The sequence below is a fragment of the Alosa alosa genome, chromosome 4, assembly GCF_017589495.1.
Source record: "Alosa alosa isolate M-15738 ecotype Scorff River chromosome 4, AALO_Geno_1.1, whole genome shotgun sequence".
Lineage (NCBI taxonomy): Eukaryota > Metazoa > Chordata > Actinopteri > Clupeiformes > Clupeidae > Alosa > Alosa alosa.
In genome coordinates this window covers 35,076,861-35,099,360 of record NC_063192.1, presented here as the reverse complement: position 1 = coordinate 35,099,360, position 22,500 = coordinate 35,076,861, and the positions used below count along the sequence as shown (strand labels likewise).

The 22,500-nt window shown below is 43.2% G+C and overlaps 1 protein-coding gene across 1 annotated transcript in view; it reads left to right on the top strand.

The window, feature by feature from the left end:
* The window catches only part of cep104 (centrosomal protein 104), a 78,454-nt gene that overhangs the window by 34,189 nt on the left and 21,765 nt on the right, over positions 1-22,500 (top strand). The window contains exons 13-14 of the mRNA XM_048241226.1: positions 10,244-10,420; positions 18,669-18,869. Coding sequence (XP_048097183.1) covers positions 10,244-10,420; positions 18,669-18,869 — 378 coding nt within the window. The remainder of the gene's footprint in view (positions 1-10,243; positions 10,421-18,668; positions 18,870-22,500) is intronic.

Here is a 22,500-nt window from a genome sequence, read left to right as displayed (position 1 = left end):
AACAGTAGTCCTTTAGTTATGTGTGCATGGTAAGGTGCTCAAGAGAGTGAGTGTCATGGTGAAGGTGCAAAAAGTAGTCCAACATTAGTCCAACAGTGCAATAATAAGGTCTAGAGACCAGCATAAATAATATGGACAAATCGGAGAGTAAAGTATAATGTAGACAAGGTAATATAAAAAACTATAAAAAACTATGTCAGTGCAAGAACAGGTTGAGGTAATAGGGTTACAGCCATTCAGTATTGTAGCAGACGTCATTGGTCATGTGTGCTAATATAGCATGAAAAACAGTGTAGCAGGAAAACATTAGGCTGTGTACAATAGTAAAACAGTAGTAAAGCAGTAGTGGGCAGTCAGTACTCAAACATGGAGAGGGTGGAGAGGCAGACAGACTAAGCAGAGAAGTCTATCTCTCCTCTTCCCTTTAGTCAAGCATTGAACAGTTCAATGGCCCTGGGGACAAATGACTTCCTCAGCCTTCAGTTGTGCATGGCAGTGAGCCGGTCTCCAGCTGATCAAGCTCTTTTGCTTTTTAATAGTGCTGTAGAGTGGATGGCATTCATTGTCCAAGATGTTGATCAGTTTGTTCAGGGTCCTTCAGATATTGAAGTGATGCCAGCCTTCCTTACCAGCCTGTCAAGTCGCCCCACATCCTTCTTCTTTGTGCTTCCTCCCCAGCATACCACTGCATAGAAGAGGACGCTGGCCACAACAGACAGGTAGAACATCCTGAGGAGCTTGCTGCACACATTGAAGGACCGCAGCCTCCTCAGGAAGTACAGCCTGCTCTGCCCTTTCTTGTAGAGTGCGTCAGTGTTGGCTGACCAGTCCAGTTTATTGTCCAGGTGGAGACCCAGATACTTGTAGGTGCTTACCACCTCCACATTGACCCCATCAATGGAGACTGGTAGCAGAGCGGGCTTAGACCTGTGTGTTAGTGAGTATTAGGGTATTTTTGGGGCAGCCGTAGCCTACTGGTTAGCACTTCAGTCCTGTAACCGGAGGGTTGCCGGTTCGAACCCCGACCAGTAGGCACGGCTGAAGTGCCCTTGAGCAAGGCACCTAACCCCTCACTGCTCCCTCGAAATGCGCTGTTGATGGGCAGCTCACCGCTACCGGGGATTAGTGTGTGCTTCACCTCACTGTGTGTACACTGTGTGCTGTGTGTGTTTCACTAATTCACCGATTGGGATAAATGCAGAGACCAAATTTCAAAAGAGTATATATACTTATACTTATAGTGTGTATAAGTGAGTATTAGTGTGTGTTAGTGAGTATTAGTGTGTGTTACAATGTGTGTTAGTGTGTGTTGGTGATTATTACAGAGTGTGTGAGTGATGCACCGCTGGGCCTTTTTAAAAAGAGGCCTTCTGACCTTGACCTTGATGACAGACAAACAGACAGACAGACAGAGAGAGAGAGAATGCAGAGAAGACAGAGAGAAGAGAGAGAGAAGAGAATGCAGAGAGAAGACAGAGAGGAGAGAGAGAAGAGAGAATGCAGAGAGAAGACCGAGAAGAGAGAGAGAAGAGAGGGGCTAGTTAGTGAGAGGAAGATGTGGGTGTGTTCACCCCTGAACAGAGAGTTTACTGTAAGCAGATGAATAGCTTTGTCAGAAGCCCCTGTGTGCGTGTGTGTGGTTTCATGTTTGAGTCTGTGTGTGTGTGTTTGTATAGGTGGGTTAGTGTGTGCAGTAATCACACACACACACACACACACACACACACACACACACATGAACTGTGCACACACTCACTTGCTAGTACGATTGGTGCTCTTTCCATGCTGTGTGTTTTGTGTTGTGTGTTGTGTTTTTTGGAGTTAAAGGTAGTGAGGACTGTGTGTTTTGTGTTTTGGACTTAAAGGGTAGTGAGGACTGTTTTTTCAGAGGCACAGGCAGACAAATACGTTTTGAATGTACTAACCGTGTGATATCATGGCTGTAAAAAATTAAAAAATGTAGCTAATTATTCAGCTGTCTTTACTGATGTGCTTAAAGATCACACTTTTAGACCTGTTCACCTTTAAATGCTGTAAAGCATGCTCTAAATGCTGTAAAGCATGCTCTAAATGGCGTAAAGCGTGCTCTAAATGCTGTAAAGCGTGTTCTAAATGCTGTAAATGCTGTAAAGCGTGCTCTAAATGCTGTAAAGGGTGCTCCAAATTTCCCTCACGGGATCAAAAGAGTATATATACTTATACTCTAAATGCTGTAAAGCGTGCTCTAAATGCTGTAAATGCTGTAAAGCGTGCTCTAAATGCTGTAAAGCATGCTCTAAATGCTGTAAAGTGTGCTCTGAATGCTGTAAAGCTTGCTCTAAATGCTGTAAAGCGTGCTCTGAATGCTGTAAAGCGTGCTCTAAGTGTGCTGTAAAGCTTCATGGATTACATGGAATGACTACATAATCAACATAACAGTAAACTTGCAGTTAAAAAATTGTAGACTTCAAAATAATGTAAAACTACCCTCTGTGACCTTTTATTTTAAGCAGAAACAAAGACTCTCTAAGATGTGTGTGTGTGTGTGTGTGTGTGTGTGTGTGTGTGTGTGTGTGTGTGTGTGAATGTATAGGGTTCTTACATTTAAGTCCATTGTGTGTGGGTGTGGGTGTGGCTGGTGGGTCGTGTGTTTGTTTGTGTGGTCTCTGAAGAAGCTGTAAAAGTTTCACACAGGATGTCGACTGCATTGGTGGTGTATGTGTGTGTGTGTGTGTGTGTGTCTACATTGCTTATCTCTCTCTTTCTCTCTGTCATGTGACACACACATGTCACTGTCAAACACATACAGGCGCACACATAAAACTAAAATTGTGTTTACACACATACAATTAAAATTGTGTTTACACACATAAAACTAAAATTGTGTTTACACACACACACAGACACAGACACACACACAAATACTCACACTCACACTCTAAATCTCTCATATGCACACAGTCACACACACAGTGACAGGTTTTATTTCAGCGTAAGATGAAAGTCATCCCCAGACACAGACCAATGAGAACATGAGGCTTATCAGCTCAGATGGTATCCAGGGGCAAAAGGGCTTCTACAGACATGGAATGTTGTAGAAGGTTGTGACCCAGAAACGATATCTAGGACCATCAAACCTGGTCAAGGACTAGGCCTACTAGAAACCTACAGGGAGGGTTTAAACAACGCAACCCCTAATGCTGCTAACACAACGCAAACAACGCAACCCCTAATGCTGCTAACACATCGCAAACAACGCAACCTCTAATGCTGCTAACACAACGCAAACAACGCAACCACTAATGCTGCTAACACAACGCAAACAACGCAACCCCTAATGCTGCTAACACGACGCAAAAAACGCAACCACTAATGCTGCTAACGCAACACAACGCAACGCAAACAACACAACCACTAATGCTGCTAACGCAACACACCACAACGCAAACAACACAACCACTAATGCTGCTAACACAACGCAAACAACGCAACCACTAATGCTGCTAATGCTATTGATACTTTAGTACAGTATATATCAGATACTTTAAGACTTTTACTTAAGTAATATTCTAAAAGGTAACTTTCACTTCTACCAAAGTCTTTTTCTAGTACGATACTTGTACTTTTACTCAAGTATTGCTTTCTAGTACTTTATACAACACTGGTGAAAACTCAACGGGTTTCTCCTTTAACCTATGGAGTTAGATGGGCTGTAGGTCATAAACGCACTTATTTGGACGTGCAATGCGTTAACTCACATATAAATAACATTGTGCAGAGGTTGTTGTTAACAGACATACCCTAAGGTGTATAGCCCACAGCAATCTATCAGTAACATTCATGATGGGATGTAAAATATCCGAGTTATGAAATTTAAACAGACATTAGTCAATATTCCTGGCCTTTAACACTGTCCCATCTGGTATATTTGGTTTGGTATATTTAGAAAGTTAGCTCCTTTTGTGATAACTGCAAAGTCTGGTATATTTGGTGAAATATAGAAATTCAGCTTGTAAGATATGACCAAATCGTGTCGCCCGGTGAAACACTGTAAGAATTTAGGAAAATCACCTCGATGGTGGACACTTGAAGCTAGCAGATAGCAGGCCCACAGCGCCTCTCACATGGAATAAATTAATGAATAACTTGTATCTCGAATCAATTACCAAGTAACTAGATTATCAGCTATGGAAGAGCATGGCATGGCATACTGCGAGAATTTTATATACGATTGGTAGGCAAATTAACAATTTATTTGGCACTAAGCCTTAAAAGGTGAATGTAACCAATATTACTTCAGTTGAATGTAAAAGTAAACTCACATAGTCTACTGTAACAAAGTAAAGTAAAGTTGCTAAAGTAGCAAACGGCAACAAAGGAAGCTTATCAAAACACAAACTTAAGTTAAGAATAACTGCTAACCAACTGCTACGCTACACTACAGGACAAACCCGAGTGCTACGCTACACTACAGGACAAACCCAACTGCTACGCTAAGCTACGCTGGCAAAACCATCTCGTCTCAGTTCAAATGCTCACATTTCATTGTGGACATGTGATAGCACGGACTAATCTGAATGATTTTAGTCACCGTAGCAGCACAGACTAATCTGAATATATTTTAGTCATTATAGTAGCACGGACTAATCTGAATATATTTTAGTCATCGTAGCAGCACGGACTAATCTGAATATATTTTAGTCATCGTACTGTAGCAGCACAGACTAATCTGAATATATTTTAGTCATCGTAGCAGCATCTTGTTTGTGCTTTCACATTCATCTGCATGTTTTTACTTTTATTTGCAAAATGGCCTATACAGACTCACACACATTGCTGCTGACTCAGCTAGGTAAACATACTCACACACACACACACTCTCTCTCTCTCTCTCTGTCTCTATCTATCATATAATTTGTGGGCAGCCGTGGCCTACTGGTTAGCACTTCGGACTTATAACCGAAGGGTTGGCGGTTCGAACCCCGACCAGTAGGCACGGCTGAAGTGCCCTTGAGCAAGGAGCGCCGCTGTTGTTGCAGGCAGCTCACTGCGCCGGGATTAGTGTGTGCCAGAGTTTCTGCTAGGAAAAAATGGTGCCGGTCAAAGTGACTGGCAGAGGTTTAGTTTTCCGGACATTTTGATGATATGCCGGTCAAATATCCTATTATCGCTTCTTAATTCCCTAGTCAAGTTGAGGAAAACTTGAGACAGGCTATGTAGCTTAAAGAATGACATAATCAGGCTGAATAGAATGCAACATGTTCATTAGGCTAACTTACGTAAAAACATGCCTAACAAGATCTAGCCAGTATCTATGTTTTCATGGACAGCAAGAGTCCACTTCGTTCATTGTTTTAAAAAGGCTACGTTTGTTGCTGCTACCCACATTATCTCCAGTGGTTCCACTGTTTAACTTGCACAGATGTGCACACACAAGAATGAGCGCTCACGCCACTACCCCCTAAGGCTATGCCTCTTTATTTGATAACACCACTACCCCCTAATGCTATGCCTCTTTATTTGATAACACCACTACCCCCTAATGCTATGCCTCTTTATTTGATAACAATAAAATAAGAAATATTTCCTATTCTGGGAAATGTTTATCAATTTATCATCATCCATTGCGTCTGGCCTCTAAAAAAACTTTTAAGGCTAGTCTGCCTGGGCCTGGCCATGTTTGAACCGCCTCACTCATTTGTTCGTTGTTTAACATGGACGTTTAAGCGTGCGCTTCCTATTTGAAATGTTTCCTACAGTATTTGAAATGCAGCATAGGCTATGCGTGTTGTTCAAACGGTAGAGCCTGTACATTTAAAAACATAGCCAGAGGACGTATTGCTTTAATATAGGCTTACATTTTAAGGCTTATTCTCAAATTCAGATTGCGTTAGGGGGACGGGATTATTAGCCAATTTCAATCGGACAATTTGACCGGAGAGATTTAATTTTGTCGGACATTTCATTTTTTTTTCCGGCCAATGTCCGGTAATTACTGGACAACGGAAACCCTGGTGTGTGCTTCACCTCACTGCTTGTATACTGTGTGCTGAGTGTGTTTCACTAATTCATGGATTGGGATAAATGCAGAGACCAAATTTCCCTCACGGGATCAAAAGAGTATATATACTTATACTTATACTTATACTTCTACACACACACATATACCCAGTGTTGTAATGTAATGGAGTACAAATACTTCGTTACTGTACTTAAAGGGGAACTTGGCAACTATTTCAACGTAATAAACCCGTTTAGAAATCATTTGGATGGTTAAATGACCTGTTCCGGTGAAAATGGTGACTTTCCCCTCTTAAGCCATGCCTAGCCCCGGGTGGAAACCAACCTTGCAACATTAAGACTTACCGTCCCGGAAAGAGAAGTGAGAAACAAGAAACTCGTTTTAAATCGTGTTTCTTACCTTGTAACATCCACATAGTTCTGCCAAACTTATGCTAACCGTTCGCTAGCTTGTAAACCCATTTGCTTTATCGTTACCTTTTCCCACACTTTGAAATGGCATAATGCACAATTTCTCCAGCAGAGGGGGAAATCCTGCCAAGTTTCCCTTTAAGTAGAAATTTCACGTATCTGTACTTTACTTTGCTATTTAAATTTATGTCAACTTCCACTTTTACTCCACTACATTTCCTAGATAAAATGTTCACTTTTACTCCGTTATATTTCCACTAAGCATCTTCGTTACTCATTACTAAAACATAAAATTAGAAAAAATGTGTGCGACTGCAGTAAGGGAGGTTTGGTGAATCACTGCTCCTAGATTGCATTACGACGCCTCCGCGCCGCTTCTATTTCAGCGCTTGTTTGTTGCTAAAGGAGGAGGACGCACAACTGAAACCGCCATGGAAGCACGAGCACCTACTGGACGACCACCCCAACGATAGTGGTGAACTTGGTGAACAGAGTAGTGGTGAATATAACGTCATACACGTTATATTCCGTATTTGGCCGTATTTGCAAGAAATGTTTCTGTACATCGGCTACCTGCCCTAGCGGCCTGTGAAAGGCTATTTATCCATAGCATCGCAGGAGTTGTCTTCAGTCCAAGAAGAGTAAGACTGAATCAGGCCCGGGTGGGTAATCGAGAATTCCCGTGGGCGCCTCACTTTTGGCCCGGTCGAGGAAACAAATATTGACATTTGTCACGTGTCTATCTTTTTCTTAAAGTAGGACACGCCCGCGATTCTGTGCATGACACCAATGCAATGCCTCTGCATGGGTTGTAGCCTACGGAGGGAGTTCTCCCCTCCCAAAAAGAGTTGGTTGGGTCCATATAGCCCGTCTTTTCCAAAAAGTTTTATCAGGATACGGATAGCCAAGCCGGCCCTACAGTAGACACAAGCATCAGGAAGGATGGAGGGTAGAAAGAGGCCAGGAGAGACTGAGCAGCAGATCAACCAGTCGACCACTGAAAATGATGAGCCCGAAATTAGTGATGAGGAGGCCATGACTACAGGGACAAGTAGAGAGGATAAATTAAAGTTATTTAATGTAAGAAAGAGCAATTACCCTACATGATAAACCTATATGCCTTGTTTGCTCAGAAGAGGGTGTAGTAAAGGAGTAAGCTAAATCACCAAACAACAAAATAGCCTACCCATGCAAAAAATATGTAGCCTAAACATTAGTTCAATATGCCTCTTTGTGGAAGCATGGGATAGGCTACATTTCAAAGGCTTTCTTTCTTTCTTTCTTTCTGTTTTGGGAACTTGTGGAATAGTGGAATATGTTTTGTTAACTTCTCAGTTGAAGTGAATTATTATATGACCTTTACACATTTGTTGAACCATGGTACTAATAAAAACTACAGGATAGTAAGAGCTGAAATGTTGCTTAATTTATCCAATTTCCACCACTATGGCCGGTCTTGGGCCTGAAACTCCCGGGCACTGAATTCTGGCAACTTTGAAAACCAGCTTCTTTTGAAGATGAACAGACACCTTTTCAGTTTCAACTAATGACTGGCATATTAGTAGCTGCTGGACATAGGTGGCCTGTGTGTGTGTGTGTGTGTGTGTGTGTGTGTGTGAGTGACGGTGACCTGGGTAGTAAGCCCTAGAAATGCTCATGCCACATGACCAAAATGTTCTCCCTACAAGCAGGTCATTTTTTTTTTGTGAAAGAAATAAGTTATTTATTTTTCATTTCAGAGAATTGTGCCTAAAAAGTCATAGAAAAGAATGTGATTTGATTTGATGAGTGAGATTAAGAAGATATGGGAACCCTGAATATGCTTTATGCTTTACTATGAGAAAGCCAAAATAAAGTTTACAATAAAAGTTCAAAATAAAACCGTTTGCTTTTTACTTTTTACTTTTACTTCAAATACTTAAGTACATTCAATATCAGAAAATTACTTTTGATACTTAAGTACAGTATATATCAGATACTTTAAGACTTTTACTTAAGTAATATTCTAAAAGGCAACTTTCACTTCTACCAAAGTATTTTTCTAGTACGATACTTGTACTTTTACTCAAGTATTCATGACATTGGCTAGAGTGAACTGTAAAACTGTGTGTGTGTGTGTGTGTGTGTGTGTGTGTGTGTGTGTGTGTGTGTGTGCAGACATGTTTGTGTGTGTGTGTGTGTTTGTGTCGTACCTTCATGACGTTATCAAGAGTGAACCCAGAGTCGCCAAGGGGAGACTCTCTTCCTCTTTCTCTTTCCCTCTCTTTAACACACACACACACACTCTGCCGCGGTTGCTGATGTTAGGTCAGTGTGTTGGCAGGCTGTACCCCTCTTTAAGCCGCTGTGTGTGAGTTGGCCTGCAGTGTGCTGAGCACTGAAAGGCCCTGTGTGTGTGTGTGTGTGTGTGCGCGCGTGTGTGTGTGTGTGTGCGTGTGTGTGTGTGTGTGTGTGTGTGTGTGTGGCGTGGGACCTGTCCTCAGATGATCTGAGCTCTCTGACTTCACCGTTGGCGGTGGCCCTTAGGAAGCTCTCACAGTGCCGTGTTAGCATTAGCGTTAGCAGGCTAATAATGAGCAGATGGGAGGGGCACATTAGTCAGCCCTGCTCTGGTGCACTGGGAACACGGCTGGCTCCAACAGTAGCCCACGACAGCAGGATCTGGCCCACAACGGGCCAGAGCTTTGTGCAGGGTTGGCTGCTATCAGAGGAGCTGTGCAGGGCAGCATCTCGTACTGTAGCAGTCGACTAGAGTGGCCTCTTTTAATGGAGTAGCACACCCCTCTACAATTTCAGTTGGTCAGAAATGTTCCAAAAATGTTAGAAAATAGTTAGTTTGTTAGACTTGACTGTGCCAGGGGATAGTTTTTGTCTCCATAACACTGTACGACACAATACCCACCCACAACAGCACAGTGGACACAACACACACAACACACAGTGGACGCAACACACACAACACACAGTGGACAGTGTTTGGACACAACAGTTTCTTATAACAGCAGTAGACAGATAGCACTCCTGAAACCCAGTGCAGAGTCTGCAGGGGGTGGGGCCTGTTTAGGGCTGCAGGGGCTGATGGGACCAGCTATTGTACTATTGTAGCTAGTATGTGCAACTCTACCAGAGGGCCTATCTTAATACAGACTCTCATTGAGTCCTTGCCCCGTGCACTCTCTCTCTCTCTTTCTCTCTCTCAACAGGCGCATCCCTCCTCACCATGCACATTTAATCCAAACATTCACAATCGTGCAAGATGACTGGCTAAATTGCTATTAAATCCGGTTAACATTATTTGCACGCTGCATGAATTTGTTCAAAATTGTTGCATTCAAGTTGACTGCTAAGTTCTTATCATCTCAATTCCGATCTAAATGGAAAAGTCTTTTCCAAGACTCAAACGGGCCTGTCCCAAGTAGGAAAAGTATTCATCTGAAACTTAAACACACGTGGGGAAACTGAACAGGCCAACTAGTAGACAATATTTCTAGGCTTGAACCAGTGCTGTTTTCATTCAGACTTATGTGCACGTTTATTGAGTGTTTTTCACATTTCTTCTCCCTGTTTGCTTTGATTGATAACTGAGGTGATTAAAATCAGAGGAAGGTTAAGTTTAAATGTGTTAAAAGTGTTTAAATTGAACTTTTTTCCCTCTGGTCCTTATCTGAAGGTTATTTTACTTATTTCTTTTTTTAAATCAATAATTATCGATATCGACTGATATGAAAACGCTTATTGAAAACACTTATGGGATAGAGGAAGCCACAGTGCTGCCATGTGAATAGAGTTTTGTTGGGTTTGTGTGTGACGCTGCTGTTCCCCTCCGCTGCAGGAGATGGCGCTGTTCAAGGAGGTGCGTGCGCTGCAGGTGGTGCCGGGGGAGCTGCTGAAGCCTCTGAAGGGAAGCGTTCCGCCTCGTCTGGCCATGGGCCGCGTGGAGCTGCTAGAGCGCCTCCTGCAGGACATGGGCACACGCGACTCTGGGTTCACTCTCGATAACGTCATGAAGGTACGACACAAACACACACACACACACAAACATGTCTGCACACACACACACACAAACATGCCTGCACACACACACACACACACACACACACACACACAGTTTTACAGGTTTACAGTTCACTCTAGCCAATGTCATGAACAAACAAGTTGTCCCTAAGGATTTTTCCTTCTTTCTTTCTGTCAGAAAAACCCTTAGGGACAACTTACCCTTTCTCTGTACCAGTAGAATTCTTAGCCGTTTCCAACACAAGTCATGACAATACTCCCAACGCAATAATTTTATAGCCAAAAGAAAAAGTTGGGTTATCTTATCCAAGCCGGGAGAAAACATCCTCTTTACAGAGTGACCAGGCAACAAAAAGTCTTTTAACTTCCTGAAAAGTCAAAAACTAGTATACATTGCACACTGGAGGGTATATTTTGCTGACTTTATTTGGCGTTCGCCTCCAGTGTGCGATGTAGACTAGTTTTAGACTTTTCAATGGCTCTACTGCACACCATCAGCACCTGGAGCAAGAAGGGCTGTATACAGGGATTTTGAACTTTGATCTTTTAACTTCCTCTTTACTAGAAGTAGTTTATTATACAAAAAATAAAAAGAATTACAGAAAAATACAAAATGCAAAAATATGTAAAATGCCCCGAAATAATCTAAAAGTTGAAAATAAAAGCATTTCTAGGTTTTTCATGTGAGGATTAAGAAGCGTTAAAGGGGTGGTTCAGGATTTTGGACACAGGACCTCATTTCCAAATAAGCAAGTGTGATATTTATCAGTGGAGACCGTTTTCAACACGTTTCATCCAGTCGTTCTAATTGCAGAGTTCACAGGTGCTAGGCTAGCGCAAGTCAACGGTATGTGCTAGCCTGCCACTAAAAACAGTCTTACCTACTCCAAAGGACAATCGAGGCAAATTCCAGACAATCGATGTAAATGTCTGTGTTGATAGAATAGTGTAAGAAATACAACTACCCTCGCATCGCGTTGCAATAGTTATACTTTGTTCCCTGAAGTTGGTAGTAGTCATTTTGCATCTCAGCGGCGGACTGATATTACCAAGGCTACTACTAGGTATCCCCATTGGAGCAAGTATGGAGTGCGCTTTACTGTTTACTTTTTGGCGCAGTACTACTAACTGGAGCAAGTATAATTCCGCCGCTGCTAAGACACTAGTCCCTCAAAATGTAATGCGATCGTTGAAATGCAAGGATAGAATAATGTTAGAAATAAAACTATCAATACAGACATTTACATCGATAGTCTGGCGTTATAATTTATTTGCCTTGGGTGTACTTTGAAGTGGGTAAGACTGTCTTTAGTGGCAGGCTAGCACATACCGTTGACTTGCGCTAGCCTAGCACCTGCGAACTCTGCAATTAGAAGGACTGGATGAAACGTGTTGAAAACGGTCTCCACTGATAAATATCACACTTGCTTACTTGGAAATGAGGTCCTATGTCCAAAATCCTGAACCACCCCTTTAAGGTGCTGCGAGCCTGTACCCCCTTCTCCCCGTCTCGACTGCTGCAAATTTATCTGTAATCTGTAAATCTCCCGTTTATATGTTTGTGCTTTCTTCTGCAAAAGTAACACTTATTTTTTTCCATGCATCGTTCTTCTACAATATTTCTGAGTTATCTTTTCTGTGGTTTCTGTCTGGCGTTCAGCTTGTCAAATGGTCTACCCACAAGTGTTTACACAAACACATTTTGCACAAACATGAGTTATACTTTAAACATGATTGTACTATGAGCAGTGTTATACTTTAAACATGATTGTACTAAGAGCAGAGTTATACTTTAAACATGATTGTTCGAGAAACATTTCCACCTTCACAACATGAACACCTCCATACAAACACATTTTCATTCTCATAGCATGAACATTCTCATAGCATGAGCATTCTCATGGCATGAACATTCTCATAGCATGAACATTTTCATATCAAGAAGCATCACACACACACATACACACACACACACACACACACATGGAATATAAAGGATAGAATATAAAGTATGGTATAAAAACACATTTCAATCCTTTTTCCAAAGCCTCCTGGGAGCGTTGCCAGTTCCATTATTCACCAAATGTATTTAACAACACCACACACACACACACACACACACACACACACACACACACACACACACACACACACACAGACACACACACATACACACACCTTCAAGGTTTACAGGTCTCATACCTGATTGGCTCAGCCTCACTCACCACAGAGGATGTACTAGAGGCAGTAGATGTGCCAGGGCAGATATTAGGGGCAGCCGTGGCCTATTGGCTAGGGCTTCGGGCTTGTAACCGGGCTTGTAACCGGGCTTGTAAAGGGTTGCCGGATCGATCCCCGACCCTGTAGGAGAAATGCGGGCGGGGGAAGTGGTTGAGCACTGCTCTCCCATGCCCACATCCACGGCTGAAGTGCCCTTGAGCAAGGCACCTAACCCCTCACTGCTCTCCCATGCCCACATCCACGGCTGAAGTGCCCTTGAACAAGGCACCTAACCCCTCACAGATAGGGATTGAAAATAAAATATGACTTGGTTGGTGCCAGGGCTGGACTGGGACAAAACATCAACCCTGGCATATCTATAAGATCTATAGATATGCCAGGGTTGATGTTTTGTCCCAGTCCAGCCCTGGCACCAACCAAGTCATAGTGATCCCATCAAATCGGACAGTTCAAAGCATAACAATGACAAACACACTGTTTTTCAATGCAATTTGAATTTCCAATGGCTATTTAGATTAATGCTGTTTTTCAGTGCAATTTGAATTTCCAATGGCTATATAGATTAAAGCGATGGTTCGGAGTAATTACTCCGAAATTACTCCGAACCATCGCTTTAATGCTGATTTTCAATGCAATTTGAATTTCCAATGGCTATATAGATGAATGCTGTTTTCAGTAGCCACACGAGGGAGGGACAGTACCAAGCCATGTGTGTGATGTGACAGTACCAAGCCATGTGTGTGATGTGGACACAGTACCAAGCCATGTGTGTGATGTGGACACAGTATGCCGCTGGACGAGAGACGGTCACGTGCTGAAGTCCCAGGGGGGTGTCTGTGCGTGCGTGCGTGCGAGAGAATATACGTATACTTACTTATACTTAGGGATTAGAGCCTAAATGTCTGCATGCAAATAATGCAAATATAATGTAACTTCTAGCCCTCCCTCTCTCTCCCTGCACACACACACACACACACACACACACACACACACACACACACACACACACACACACACACACACACACACACACGTGTGCCCCATGATGACTGTGTTGAAAGTGAATCATTACTCTCTGTGGTGGTCTGGCTAGAGTGTTGCTGAAACCTCAGCTGCCCCAGATCAGAGCCGGGGGAGGACTTACTGCCTGTGCAACTTCACCAGAACATACACACACACACACACACACACACACACACACACACACACACACACACACACACACACACACACACAGCCGGGGGAGGACTTACTGCCTGTGCAACTTCGCCGGAAGCCATTTGAGTCACGCAATGCCACTGAATTTGTATAGAATTCAAATAGCACATAAAACATGTACATTGCACATCGTCTGTCTTACAGAGGCAATTATGTATATACAGACGCACGCACGCACGCATGCACACATACACACACACACACACACACATACAGCACATACGTGTGTTGGTCAGATGGACACACGTACACACACTAGCAGAATCACAGGTGCACACACACCACTATACAGACACTTTCTGTCACATTCACTCACACACACACACACACTCACTCACACACACACACTCACTCACACACACACACACACACACACACACACACACACACACACACACACACACTCACACTCACACACACACACACACACACACACACACACACTCACTCACACACACACACACACACACACACACACACACACTCACACACACACACACATAAAGAGCTCTGCTGCCCCGAGCTGCCTCCTGAGGAATGTTTGTTGGGCAAACTGGGCTGCCAGGCGGCCTACACTCACAAAGGCTGCAGAGTGAGGCCATCACTGCACACACACACACACACACACAAACACACACACACACACACACACACACACACACACACACACTCCTCACACACACACACACACACAGCTTTCTGTCTGCTCACTTCCTGCACTCTGTGTGTGTGTGTGTGTGTGTGTGTGTGTGTGAGTTGGAAGTTTGAGATAGTGAGACAGTTAGTGTGTGTGTGTGTGCATATGCAAATAAGAAGAGAGAGAGACAGACAGAGACAGTGTGTGTGTGTGTGTGTGCATGCATTCGGTTAAGTTTGTTTGTCAGGGATTTTATAGGTATGTGTGAAGGTAGACATGTGTGTGTGAGTGAATAAAGTAGAGTTTGTGTGTTTGTTAAAGACAGAGAGAGTTTTGTGTGTGTGTGTGTGTGTGTGGTCAGAGAATGTGTAATGACCGCAGACAGCAGCTTGAGTTTCATGGAGTTGTCCTTCCTGTGTCATTTGTTCTTAACTCTGTTCTTTGTTTCTCTCTTTCTGTTGGTCTCTGCCTCCCTCTCTCTCTCTCTCTCCTCCTGTTGGTCTCTGCCTCTCTCTCTCTCTCTCTCTCCTGTTGGTCTCTGCCTCCCTCTCTCTCTCTCTCCTTCTGTTGGTCTCTCTGCCTCTGTCTCTCTCTCTCCTTCTGTTGGTCTCTGCCTCCCTCTCTCTCTCTCTCTCCTCCTGTTGGTCTCTGCCTCCCTCTCTCTCTCTCTCTCCTCCTGTTGGTCTCTCTGCCTCCCTCTCTCCCTCTCTTTCTCTCTTTCTGTTTGTCCCTCTGCCTCTCTCTCTCTCTCTCTCTCTCTCTCTCTCTCTCTTTCTCTCTCTACTCATTTCTGTCCATTTCTATGTTTTGGTGAGTGAGTGAGAGGGAGTGTGTGTGTGTGTGTGTGTGTTTGTGTGTGTGTGTGTGTGAGCGTGTGTGTGATCTCTTGCACAGAGGCCCGTAGGTCAGTGTGTGTGTGTGTGTGTGTGTGTGATCTGTTGCTGAGAGGCCCGTAGGTGTGTGTGTGTGTGTGTGTGTGTGTGTGTGTGTGTGTGATCCGTGGGTCTGTGGAGTCCCCTCTTCTAAGCCTCTCTGCTCTTGTACCACTGAGAGCTCACTGGAGGGGCTTGTTTTGTCCTCTGTGGCCCTCCGTAGAATAGGAGCTCTCTGGAGGGGCTTGTTTTGTCCTCTGTGGCCCTCCGTAGAATAGGAGCTCTCTGGAGCCGCTTGGACTCGATACATTTTTCCTGCTTTGCCCACGGTATCCTGGGCGACTGGTTGAGCGGGTGATCGCCGTGGCGATTGGGTTTCCTGTAATTAAAGGGGGGGGGGGAGGGGTGGACGGCCAGAGACAGGAGAAGAAAGGTGGTCTATGTGTGTGTGTATGTATGGGGGGCACCCAACTCTCTCTTTCTAGCTGTTCTCTCATTCCCTCTCACTCTCTCTATATCACTCATTTCCTCTCTCTGTTTCTCTCTTCTCTTTCTATTTGTTTCCCTCTGTCACTCTCTTTCTACCTTTCTACCTTTGCCAATGTTGCGTTTTCAGCTTACGAAAATAGACACTTTAACACACCTTATGTGCGATTTTGGGAACTCTATGATGAATAGAACTGAAATAGATGACGATCAAAAACTCATTAAAATTTAAAATCTCATTTTATCATAACTCGGCTTTTGATGGTTGCCGCTTTGGGTCGAATCAGTGACGCATGCACGTCGGGTCAAAACCAGGCCATTTTCGTGGGTTTATCAATACTGTAGGTGGCAGTCTCGCCAGGTCTCGCTAGGTCACTTCCCGGAAACTAACACATATTTCATGAAAGACGCTATATCTCCATTTCTAGAAAAAAAGGGATTTTGATGAAAACTAGCCACTGTTTAGCTTGGGATTTCTCAGGAACAGACGCGTGTAGAAATACACGATTTGTACCCACTGAGAGCTTAAAGTCTCACCTTTCAAACGAGCCATAGAATGTGTCCATAGCTATAACATAGAATACGCTTTGGCTCATAGACTGTATATAGTCTATGCTGTGGCGTCAACAATGATCTAGATTGCTGGCACTCTGGGCCAAAGCTTCCGGAAACAGCACGGCATTCAAAGTGTTAAGCACGACGTCATACAGGTATGCTTACCCAGCGCTGTAGTACAACTACAGCTACAAGTAGAAAGAGAGAGAGAGAGAGAGAGATAGAGAGAGAGCAGGATCATTGGTGGGTCTGTATACTAAGTCCGAGTCAGTGTTTTTACACACACACACACACACACACACACACACACACACACACACACACGTGTCACACAAATTCACACATACACACAAACACACAGGAGAACACCCAGAGATAGTTAAGTGGATCCCTTCATTAAGGCGAACATGTTACCAGGGCACCTGCTCCTCAGGGACTGAAAACACAAAGCTGTTGTTCTACTCACACACAGCAGCTGGCCCACAGCTGGCCCTGACCTGGCGCAGGTCTCCCTGGCAGCCGGCGTGGATCACCTCACACACATGGCTGCTGTGGAACATTCCAGTTCTGAGTTCTGTTGGAAGTGGTGATGTAGCGGAGTGGTTACTGTGGTAACCCCAGCTGAAGAGGAGAGGCCACCCTGGGTGGAAAAGGACTGACACTTCTACTTCCTGACCTCTCTCTAGCCTGACCTCTCTCTAGCCCGACCTCTCTCTAGCCTGACCTCTCTCTAGACTGACCTCTCTAGCCTGACCTCTCTCTAGCCCGACCTCTCTCTAGCCTGACCTCTCTCTAGCTAGCCTGACCTCTCTCTAGCCTGACCTCTCTCTAGCCCAACCTGCTAGAACATTTGAATTTGCCATTTTACAGCTTCCACAGGTGTAACCAGAAGAAAAATTAAATTTGTGCACTAAAGTCTTACCAAAATGTTTCAGAAGTGCGGCAAACATGTCTTTCTTGTAAACTATGGTTTAAAATGCAGTTGTTAACAGGCAAATTAAAATGATTAATTTTGTGTCTGAAAGAGTTATTCATTCATCTCATACAAGCAATGACAATAAAATAATAAACACAATTATATTTATCTTCTCATTGCTTACATTTCTCAATTGTTTACACACAATTACTGGTACTTGAGACACAATGACCACAACATGTAACTTGTGCACCAACCCTGAACCAATTCTGCTAAACTACAATTCCTGCTTTACTCAAGTTGCAGTTCTAAAGCACACACTACACACAATTCTTTGCATTTGGCACAGTTTTCATGAATATGATCTCTTGTTTTCGCAAAGGAACACACTGCCATTCAAATTCTAAAGTGAATTGTCCTACTGTGCACACTGACTCATCACATGGGCAAACACCTGTCACACAGTTTTACAGTTAGCAATCAGAGCTTTAGCATAATGCTTGTGATGTGGATGAGGTGCTGTTTCAGATCTAAACAGAAGAGAGGATGCAGCATAGTTTTTTTTTTTACTGTAACTGTATACAGTAAATTCTTCTGTTGTTTTGTATGTAGACTGTATGTGCAACTTTGTGTTGGTTGGGATGTACACTGTGTACATTGTTTTGTGGGGAAAAATATATTTATTACCGTTTATTTGTGTGTTCTAAGTATAAAAACAATATTCTCAAATATTTTACAACAGACTTATGTATGTACTGAACAAAAAAAGGCCTAAGTCATTATGATGAATGGAGAAGAAGTGTTTTCCATTCATCATAGTGTTTTATATTGAGCATGTCAGTTTTCAACTGGTTCTTATAAATTTCTATTCATATGATGGTTTGTGTGTGTCATTTGAAAACAAAATACCATTTTGAGAAGAAATAACATTGTTTTCATTTTGCAGGAGAGTTTAGGGGTTTTGCCCTATTGTGTGTGTGTGTGTGTGTGTGTGTGTGTGTGTGTGTGTTTTTTTTTTTTATGTGTGTAGAGTCCTGAAAGTATGAGGCATGCTGTCAGAAAATATGTGCAAACAATTGAGAAAAACTGTATTCAGGGAAAAGTTTATGTTGTGACGTTAAGGACACGCTTATTGAGGAGACTGAAACTAGGTTACATAACATCCCATTGGCGTAGCCTGAAATGCTTCATCTATGTGTTAAGATAATACAAAGGATCTTTGTAGTAAGCCAGCACTGTGACCTTTTGACCTTTCACCTTTAACCTTAACATGTACTTCAGTTTGACCTTTCACCTTTAACCTTAACATGTACCTCAGTTTCTGGCAGGAGCCCTGGAGCACAGCGCCTCATCCGTCCGGGAGACGGCCGTCAAGATCGTCTTCACCATGTACCGTGTCCACGGAGACGCTGTGCTAAGCTACCTCCCACCCAACGACGCCAGCACGCGCAAGAACGTCCTCTACAAGAATATCTTCGATGGCTTCGCCAAGATGGACGGCCGTGCCTCGGACGCCCAGGTAGCACCAGACTCAGCCCTCACATGGGCCTTTCTAAGGAATTAAACTGTATTATTATAACAATAATAAAAGGTGTAAAAAGGAAAGCACATTTGATAAAACGTTGAAAAAGTGTTATCAGAAAGCATTTAAAACACTTATGTGTCAAAAGCATTGACGTCATCCTGCATAGCTGCTAGCTTCATTGATGTCATCCTGCACAGCTGCTAGCTTTTACGCTCAAAACATTGATGTCATCCTGCATAGCTGCAAGCTTCTACACTCATTGACGTCATCCTGCATAGCTGCTAGCTTCTACACTCAAAGCATTGATGTCATCCTGCATAGCTGCTAGCTTCTACACTCAAAGCATTGATGTCATCCTGCATAGCTGCTAGCTTCTACACTCAAAGCATTGATGTCATCCTGCATAGCTGCTAGCTTCTACACTCAAAGCATTGACGTCATCCTGCATAGCTGCTAGCTTCTACACTCAAAGCATTGACGTCATCCTGCATAGCTGCTAGCTTCTACACTCCATTAGCTGCTTCAACTTGTTTACTTCCAGTAGGCATTTTTTTCTCCAGTGATCTGAGATGTCTGGTAGGTGTGTAACTTGTGAAATATATCTGATAGGTCATGTGATCCTGTTCCATGTCATGCTTTATAGACAAGCAATAGTGCCTTAAAATCAGTTCTGTAACTTACAGGAAATCAGTGGTCAGTTCTTCATAAGAACTCTAACTCTACTAAGAACTCTAGAAACAGTATTTCGAAATCCAAACAAACACACCCTTCCCTTTTCCTCTCTGATGAGCATCCACACACCCAAGTGATGAGCTGACTCAAACACACTCATTCCTGTAGAGCAAGGGTGGCTCTCTGTGTGTGTGTGTGTGTGTGTGTGGAGGGGAACATTGTTAAGGTCACTGTGTGTGGATGAGAGCGTTGTTTTGGTTACTGTGTGTGGATGAGAGCGTTGTTATGGTTACTGTGTGTAGATGGGAGCGTTGTTATGGTTACTGTGTGTGGGTGAGAGCGTTGTTATGGTTACTGTGTGTGGGTGAGAGCGTTGTTATGGAAAGATGCAACAGGCAGCTGAGCTCACCGTTAATGCGGAAGTGGGATAAATTAATTAACGTTGCATTTAACTGTGTACATGTAAAAAAAAAACACTGAAAGGTTACATACAATTTGATAATGGTTGCAAATTAAAGGTTGAATCAGCGATTGCAGGCCCAAAAAAGGCCCAAACATAAATGATCACATTCTTCTAATCTTTCCTAACGATCTGCCAGCTGCCCGCCCCATAAGCAGGCCGTCAAAAAAAACGTGTTTCTGTAGGCAGCCTGGGCTCTGAGATCTGCACACAAAAACATTTGCTACCAACAAGTGAGAGAGTTTCAATTGCACAGGAGGGAGGGGGAGGGAGTAGCAAGCTAGCTCTCTGTTTTGTTGTTGAACATTAACAGAAGTGACGTTACCCCGCCATCGCTGATACAACCTTTAATATACAAACCACTATAAAACTAGGTTTTATGAATGGAAATGGTTGAATGGTAAAAGGTTCTGTGTGAATGTAGAAGTTGGATTAATACATATTTTGGACATAATTGAGCTTTCATCATCATTATCTGATTAGTAGTTCCGTGTACAGTATGAGTTAACTAAAAGGGTTGACAGATTATATGGACATTAGTCACACGTTGCAGACGGGAGAGACATTATTTACGGTCTCCTCCTCCTAAATTCCATTGTGATTCCCTCACACACACACACACACACACACACACACACACATTCTCTCTCTCTCTGGCTCTAACTATCACTCTCTCTCTCTCACACACACACACACACAGACTGTAATTGTGTGACACTACATCCCTATGTAATTTCCACCCAAATTGCCATCATCTCCCGTCCACAGAGGAATGGGATGCTGCCTCACCAAAACAACATCATAAAAGATTAAGCTCTGCTGAGCTGTGTGTGTGTGAGCATGCAGACCAGAGAGTAGAGTACAGGGTATGTGTTGGTGTGGTGGTACTCTTGTGTGTGGTTTGACTTTGAGCTGTATGTGTGTTCAGTTCAGCTCAGTTGTGTTTGCATGTTTGTTTGTAGTGTTTTAGTAAGGTGCGTGTATTGTGTGTGTGTGTTTGTGTGTGTGTGTGTGTGTGTGTGTGTGTGTGTGTGTGTGTGTGTGCGTGCGTGCATGCGTTCTTGTGTGTGGTTTGACTTTGAGCTGTGTGTGTGTTCAGTTCAGCTCAGTTGTGTTTGCATGTTTGTTTGTAGTGTTTTAGTAAGGTGCGTGTATTGTGTATGTGTGTTTGTGTGTGTGTGTGTGTGTGTGTGTGTGTGTGTGTGTGTGTGTGTGTGTGCGTGCGTGCATGCGTTCTTGTGTGTGGTTTGACTTTGAGCTGTGTGTGTGTTCAGTTCAGCTCAGTTGTGTTTGCATGTTTGTTTGTAGTGTTTTAGTAAGGTGCGTGTATTGTGTATGTGTGTTTGTGTGTGTGTGTGTGTGTGTGTGTGTGTGTGTGTGTGTGTGTGTGTGTGTGTGCGTGCGTTGGTGTGACCTAAGTGCCACTCCTCACTAGCCAGTCACACTGAGATCACAGACATGACCCAACCATCAGACCCTCCGCCCTGCACTCCTCTCTCTCTCTCTCCCTCAATCTCGCTCTCTGCCCTGCTCTCTCTCTTCCTCTCTCTCTCTGCCCTGCTCTCTCTCTCTCTCTCCTTCTCTCTCTGCTTCTCTCTCTCTCCCTCCCTCTCTCCCCTCCCTCTTTTCCTTTTTCAGCCTCTTTTCATCCTTCGTTCATTCCTTTTTTCTCTCCCTGCTCATAGTTCCTCTTCATACTGCAAGACTACCAACCAACTGAACATGAGGGATAAAATACTCTATAAGTGAAACTCAGATACAATATGCATGTGATCAAATGTACACAAATACTCTTTAGGATCGGAGGGGTATTTCACAAAACCTAGATAAGGGATTAAGCTGGGATTTTTAGGTTATCCTGGATGAATTTAGCCTAGACTTGGTTTCACAAAAGAGATGGCACATAAGTTACCATGGGGATTTATTCTCTGCACCTAGCCTGGTCCCGACCAGGCTAACAACCAAGCGAAGTTAATTCTAATGGTAATTATGTCGTCTTATTGGTTCTGCTAGCTGTCATTCACATCAGACCTCCATGCTAATTTTTAAGGAGCTTTATTCCATTTATAACTAACTATTTGCTAAATGTATTTGCTCGCAAAACAAAACAGATTGTCTGCCTACTACCATATGGTTATTATTTTAATTGTGATAGCCTTATAATTATTAACATAGGTTAGGTACTCATTGTTTGCTTAGTGGCAAGTTTTCGAAGGTATTTTCAACTACAATATTAATATTGGTATGTCATATATGTGCATATTTGCAGTGGCAAGCGCTTTCTTATTGACGTTATGTTCGAGACAAGAAAGCACTCACACGCATTAGGTGCATCACGTAAATTTGCATTCAGTTGGTCTACCACGCCTACTCCTGCTGTTTTACAGAAATAGCAATGATTCCCCATTCCAAAAAGGACAACTTTACTTAATTGTTAGTCTATGTCAAAAGCCGTTGTTCACTTTGTGTGAATGGCGCTATTTTCAGCGTCTT